The sequence below is a fragment of the Bos mutus genome, unplaced genomic scaffold, assembly GCF_027580195.1.
Source record: "Bos mutus isolate GX-2022 unplaced genomic scaffold, NWIPB_WYAK_1.1 CTG481, whole genome shotgun sequence".
Classification (NCBI taxonomy): Eukaryota; Metazoa; Chordata; class Mammalia; order Artiodactyla; family Bovidae; genus Bos; species Bos mutus.
In genome coordinates this window covers 26,859-34,137 of record NW_027219965.1, presented here as the reverse complement: position 1 = coordinate 34,137, position 7,279 = coordinate 26,859, and the positions used below count along the sequence as shown (strand labels likewise).

General features: G+C 34.4%; 1 protein-coding gene across 1 annotated transcript; it reads right to left on the bottom strand.

The window, feature by feature from the left end:
- Positions 1–988: 988 nt before the first annotated feature.
- Positions 989–6,844, bottom strand: LOC138987033 (olfactory receptor 6C76-like; the record flags this gene model as incomplete). The annotated part of the gene is given in 3 exon segments (XM_070367003.1): positions 989–1,837; positions 1,839–1,925; positions 6,815–6,844. Coding segments are annotated over 3 exon segments (966 nt in total), but the record flags the coding sequence as incomplete, so codon positions are not given.
- Between the last annotated feature and the right edge of the window lie 435 nt (positions 6,845–7,279).

Below are 7,279 nucleotides of genomic sequence, written 5' to 3'. Positions count from 1 at the left end.
ATATTTTCTTTCCCACATTTCTTTTGTTCAAAGTATAGCAATACTGTACATAGAATCAACTTGATTAGCAGAAAGAAAAGACTTAGTGACTCCACTGACCTTTCTGAGATTTAGTTTGTATCAGTAGCATGACCAGTAACAGTACCAAAGGCTCAGTTGGAAATAGAAACTAGAATAGAATAGTAAACTGCAATTTGCCATTGTATAGAATAATAATTATTGAACTCAAATAAGGAATGTTTTAGATAGTGAAAGCAGCTTTATTCAAGCAGGAAAATTCTATGGAAGACATAGACTGTACTTCGGTTTTGAAGTAAGACAATGCAGCAAATTCTTACATTATAATTCAACTCATAGGTATAGGTAGACAATATCTCTCAGAAACTCAAAATTTAGCAGTGTAATTAAAAATATTTTCATTTGGGGTCATATAAAATACGACTATTTTCTTATTCATCACATAAAGAATAATCAAAATGTATTATCTTACTCTGTGAAAACATATTTTACTTTATAATTTATACAATCTGTTCACACATTAAAAATTATGACACTTATGAAACTATATTCTCAGGAGCATAATACTATATCTATTATAATTGAACTATTTTTTAACTAAATAATTGATTTCATCATTTCTTTCAAGTAGTCAGTTTTGTTCAAAAACTATAACTACAGCTCCATACATTTTATTAACATGCCAAGTCCTGAAAATTTATCTCACACATAGCTCATAGAAAGCCTTATTGAAAACATTTGTTTCTTACAATGTGATCTGTGAAAAATATCACATTTAAAATACTGCATTCCTGAAATTGATAAACGAACAGATTTGTAGAGCAGAAATTCTAGCAGGAAATGATAGCTTGGAAGGAGGCCCTAAGTTGGCTGAAATTGCTATATAACCTAAAAATATAGACAGAATAAGACAAACTAGACCAAGATTAAAAGGAAAACATTTTTTTCCTTTATACATTTTAGAATTTTCTCATTTGTTTGAAGTAAACCAAACCATCTGGGCCATATTTTTAAAGGCATGTTTCACTAGCTGGTTTCTTAGGGTATAAATAAAGGGATTCAGCAAAGGGGCAACTGAGGTATTGAGCACAGCTACTCCTTTGTTTAAGGTCACTCTGTCATTGGCTGGTGCTTTTATGTACATGAAGATGCAGCTTCCATAAGAAATGGAAACTACAATCATGTGGGAATAACAGGTAGAAAAGGCTTTGGTCCTTTGTTGGACAGAAAGGAATTTGAGAATTTTCTTGATGATATAAGCATAGGAGAGAATCACTAACATCAGTGCGGCCATCAGTGTCACCATAGTCAAGAGAAAAGACATGAGCTCTAGGAAATGTGTATCTGAACAAGAGATCTGTAGGATGGGAGAAGAATCACAAATAAAATGATCAATGACATTGGAATCACAGAATTCCAACTTGAGTCCTAAGATCACTGGAGGAAAGATCATCAGGAATCCAGTTGCCCAAGAGCTGAGTACAAGTTGGTGGCAAACTCTATTGCTCATGAGAGTGGTGTAATGGAGGGGTTTACATATGGCCACATAATGGTCATTAAGACATAGCAGGTAGAATGTAAAATTCAGTGATTCCCGGGGGGGGGCGGGGAACTGAGTCATACAACTCATATAGGAAGTAGTTCTGTCCTTTGTGACAAGGCTCACCAAGAACCTTGGAATGCAAACAGTTGTGAATGAAATTTCTAAAGAGGAGAAATTGTGTAGAAAGAAATACATCGGTGTCTTAAGGTGGGAATCTAGCAGAGTGAGAAGGATAATGGTTAAGTTTCCTGTCACACTGAACACATATTTGAAAAAATAGAAAGAGAAAAACTACAATCTGGAATACAGGGTCATCTGTCAGACCCAAAAGAATGAACTCTGCATTGAGTGGTTCCCCATTTTTCTCATAGGGGTTTTATCAAACCTAGAGAAAAAGAGCTTAAAAAAATTAATAGGATTGGATGTGAGAGTCAATAAGAAAAAAAAAAAAGATGAGAGAGAAGCTAACATGAAATTTATGCCAACAATATGCTAAGCACCGTGTTTGGGAATGTACATAAATTTTCTTGTTAATATCTGCAAACCCCTCTATGAGTAGAGTATTACTATCCCCACTTTTTAGAGAAAGAAATTGAGGCTTAAAATTTTTTCTGAGGTACATATCTATATCTCAGCTTTTTAATAGAAATATGTTGAATCTTTAGTGAAGATAAATATTATAAAGACACAACAGATAAAATCCTTCTGAATCCCTTGGGTGAGATCTAAGCATTTATATTTCTACAAAGTTTAAAGTTCATAGGCAATGAAGATGTACTGTGTTGGTAATTCAATGGGATGTTGAACCCAAAGCCTTTTACATTCAACACCTTTGCTACTTTCAACTTTATCATAATGAATATCCACTACAAGGTCTTAGTCTTAAATGCATGAATAAATTTAGAGTGTTTGTGAATTCACTTAAAATCTATGGAAATTATATATGAAGAGGGCATATATAGTTTTTTTTTTTAATCTTCTGCATGTCTTCTTAGCCTCCTTGTAGATAAGATGTAGTACTTCCATACGAAGTTTACCATTTACATGATTCCTAACAGATAAAATTACTGTAAAACTTTCAATTGATGGTAATAATGCTTTTTCTCAACATGTCCAAATAGTCAGCTTTCTTTTAAAATCTATCATATATTGTATCTAAAATTTCTTACCATTCTATGTTTCCTTTCCTTTCTTTAGTTTCTATGTCAGAATTTAAGCCTGTATAGTACAATTATGTGTTGCTTCCTTAATAGCTGTCTCTTAGGGTGATTTAAAAAGATAAACTCTGGTTCTTTGAGAGGATAAATAAAATTGACAAACCATTATCCAGACTCAACAAGAAACAAAGGGAGAAAAATCAATAAAAATAGAAATTAAAACGGAGAGATCACAACAGACAACAAAGGATCATAAGCGACTACTACCAGCAATTATATGCCAATAAAATGGACACCTTAGAAGACATGGACAAATTCTTAGAAAAATACAGCTTCCAAAACTGAACCACGAAGAAATAGAAAATCTTAACAGACCATCACAAGCACGGAAATTGAAACTGTAATAAGAAATCTTCCAGCAAACAAAAGCCCAGGTCCAGATGGCTTCTGAATTATACCAAAAATTTAGAGAAGAGCTGACACCAATTCTACTCAATCACTTCCAGAAAATAGCAGAGGAAGGTAATCTTCCAAAATCATTCTATGAGGCCACCATCACCCTAATACCAAAACCTGACAAAGACGCCACAAGAAAAGAAAACTACAGGCCAACATCACTGATGAACATAGATGCAAAAATCCTTAACAAAATTCTAGCAATCAGAATCCAACAACACATTAGAAAGATCATACACCATGACCAAGTGGGCTTTATCCCAGGGATGCGAGGATTCTTCAATATCTGCAAATCAATGTAATACACTACATTAACAAACTGAAAAATAAAAGCCATATGATTATCTCAATAGATGCAGAGAAAGCCTTTGACAAAATTCAACATCCATTTATGATAAAAACTCTCCAGAAAGCAGGAATAGAAGGAACATACCTTATCATAATAAAAGCTATATATGACAAACCCACAGCAAACATTATCCTCAATGGTGAAAAGTTGAAAGCATTTCCCCTAAAGTCAGGAACAAGACAAAGGTGCCCACTTTCACCACTACTATTCAACATAGTTTTGGAAGCTTTGGCCACAGCGTTCAGAGAAGAAAAAGAAATAAAAGGAATCCAAACAGGAAAAGAAGTAAAACTCTCACTTTTTGCACATGACATGATCCTTTACATAGAAAACCCTAAGGACTCCACCAGAAAATTACTAGAGCTAATTAATGAATATAGTAAAGTTGCAGGATATAAGATCAACACACAGAAATCCCTTGCATTCCTATACACTAATAATGAGAAAATAGAAAGAGAAATTAAGGAAACAATTCCATTCACCATTGCAATGAAAAGAATAAAATACTTAGGAATATACCTACTTAAAGAAACAAAAGACCTATATGTAGAAAATTATAAAACACTGGTGAAAGAAATCAAAGAGGACACTAATAGATGGAGAAATATACCATGTTCATGGATTGGAAGAATCAATATAGTGAAAATGAGTATGTTATCCAAAGCAATCTATAGATTCAATGCAATCCCTGTCAAGCTACCAACGGTATTTTTCACAAGCTAGGACAAATAATTCCACAATTTGTATGGAAATACAAAAAACCTCAAATAGTTAAAGCAATCTTGAGAAAGAAGAATGGAACTGGAGGAATCAACCTGCCTGACTTCAGGCTCTACTACAAAGCCACGGTCATCAAAACAGTTTGTTACTGGCAGAAAGACAGAAATATAGATCAATGGAGCAAAATAGAAAGCCCAGAGATAAATCCACGCACCTATGGACACCTTATCTTTGACAAAGGAGGCAAGGATATACAATGGAAAAAAGACAATCTCTTTAACAAGTGGTGCTGGGAAAACTGGTCAACCACTTGTAAAAGAATGAAACTAGGACACTTTCTAACACCATACACAAAAATAAACTCAAAATGGATTAAAGATCTAAGCCTAAGACCAGAAACCATAAAACTCCTAGAGGAGAACATAGGCAAAACACTCTCCGACATACATCACAGCAGGATCCTCTATGACCCACCTCCCAGAATATTGGAAATAAAAGAAAAAATAAACAAATGGGATCTAATTAAACTTAAAAGCTTCTGCACCACAAAGGAAACTCTAAGCAAGGTGAAAAGACAGCCTTCAGAATGGGAGAAAATAATAGTAAATGAAGCAAGTGACAAACAACTAATCTCAAAAATATACAAGCAACTCCTACAGCTCAACTCCAGAAAAATAAATGACCCAATCAAAACATGGGCCAAAGAACTAAATAGACATTTCTCCAAAGAAGACATACAGATGGCTAACAAACACATAGAAAGATGCTCAACATCACTCATTATCAGAGAAATGCAAATCAAAACCACTATGAGGTACCATTTCATGCCAGTCAGAATGGCTGTGATCCAAAAGTCTACAAGCAATAAATGCAGGAGAGCGTGTGGAGAAAAGGGAACCCTCTTACACTGTTGGTGGGAATGCAAACGAGTACAGCCACTGTGGAGAACAGTGTGGAGATTCCTTAAAAAACTGGAAATAAAACTCCCTTATGACCCAGCAATTGCACTGCTGGGCATACACACCAAGGAAACCAGAATTGAAAGAGACACGTGTACCCCAGTGTTCATTGCAGCACTGTTTATTACAGCCAGGACATGAAAGCAACCTAGAAGTCCATCAGCAGATGAGTGGATAAGAAAGCTGTGGTACATCTACACAATGGAGTATTACTCAGCCATTAAAAAGAATACATTTGAATCAGTTCTAATGAAGTGGATGAAACTAGAGCCTATTATACAGAGTGAAGTAAGCCAGAAAGAAAAACACCAATACAGTATACTAATGCATATATGTGAAATTTAGAAAGATGGTAATGATAACTCTGTAAAAATAAACAAACAAAAAAGTAAGACAGCAAAAGAGACACCAGCCATTAAAAAGATGTATCCAGAACAATCTTCTGGACTCTGTGGGAGAGGGAAAGGGTGGGATGATTTGGGAGAATGGCATTGAAACATGTATAATATATGTGAAATGAATCGCCAGTCTGGGTTTGATGCATGATACAGGATGCTCGGGGCTGGTGCACTGGGATGACCCAGAGGAATAGGATGGAGAGGGAGGTGGGAGGGGAGTTTAGGATGGGGAACACGTGTACCCCTGTTTATATTAAAAAAAAACAAACAAACAAAAAAAGGCGGGTATTCATGTTGATGTATGGCAAAATCAATACAATATTGTAAAGTAATTAGCCTCTAATTAAAATAAATTTATATTAAAAAAAAAAAGATAAATGGAGAAGGCAATGGCAACTCACTCCAGTACTCTTGCCTGGAAAATCCCATGGATGGGATTGTCTGGTAGGTTGCAGTCCATGGGGTCGAGAAGGGGTCAGACACGACTGAGCGACTTCACTTTCACTTTTCACTTTCAAGCATTGGAGAAGGAAATGGCAACCCACTCCAGTGTTCTTGCCTGGAGAATCCCAGGGACAGAGGAGTCTGGTGGGCTGCCGTCTATGGGGTCGCACAGAGTTGGACATGACTGAAGCGACTTCACAGCAGCAGAAGCAAAAGATAAAATATGATCTAATCCAGAGGGTTTGTGTGAATATCACAATAATTTCCAGAATTAAATGAGGAAAGATTTAGAGTAATTAATGATATCTTCTGTGTCAAATGCTGCTTAATATTATTGTCTGCTAAATGAAAATAATCTGTTCTTCTTCACATATATTCTCATTTAATAAGTATCTTAATAACTTCTATTTTTAATTAATGAATGGATGTATTTTTTTAAGAGGATATAATCTTGTAGAAGAAATTGATAACTAAAATGTGGCCAAATTTTGATTAGAAGTGAGGATGTCTCTTTTTTGATATCATTTTATTAGTCTTCTTTTCTCAACTTTTTCAAAGTTTATGCAGTTAATAAAAACCCCAATGGACAGATTTAAATCATTTTATGAATAGACACCATTTATATATGTTATATTTCTATACAAAAAAGATGAAAAACAATTATCCAGAAAGAAAAAAATCAAACCGCTTATAAATATCTGCCTTTGATTTCCAGAGAATTACCTTAATTCACAAATTAAAACAAAAGATCCAACCTCTAAAGCACTTACCTTATTTCCTGCATTGTCCTGTATTTTTGCCTAAGATGTGAAAAGGGAGAGAAAATGGATTATCAATCTACTCAAAGTCTAAACAATATTATTTCAGCAAGAAATTGAAAGAAAAATAGCTTTTAAGTTATAACTCAATGCCAAAATGTGGAATGTATTCTATGCTTCTGTAAAATTTCCGCTCCTACCTCACTCTTGTATGAAAATTTAAACTGAGGCCAACATTCTGGACTTAGGTAGTAGAAGCTACTTTATTTGATTTTAGCCAAAATAAGATAAATTCTCTAGAATTTACATGAATAAATCCAAATGATATCATATATATTATTAGTATAATACATTCTTATATTCCTTACATGTTGAAATAGAATTAGAAAAAATCCAGGCACTTTTGACAAAAGTGTTGGCATATCCTCCAAGTAGGGAGATGTTTTATAGTTAATTTCACACACTAATTGAAGAGGC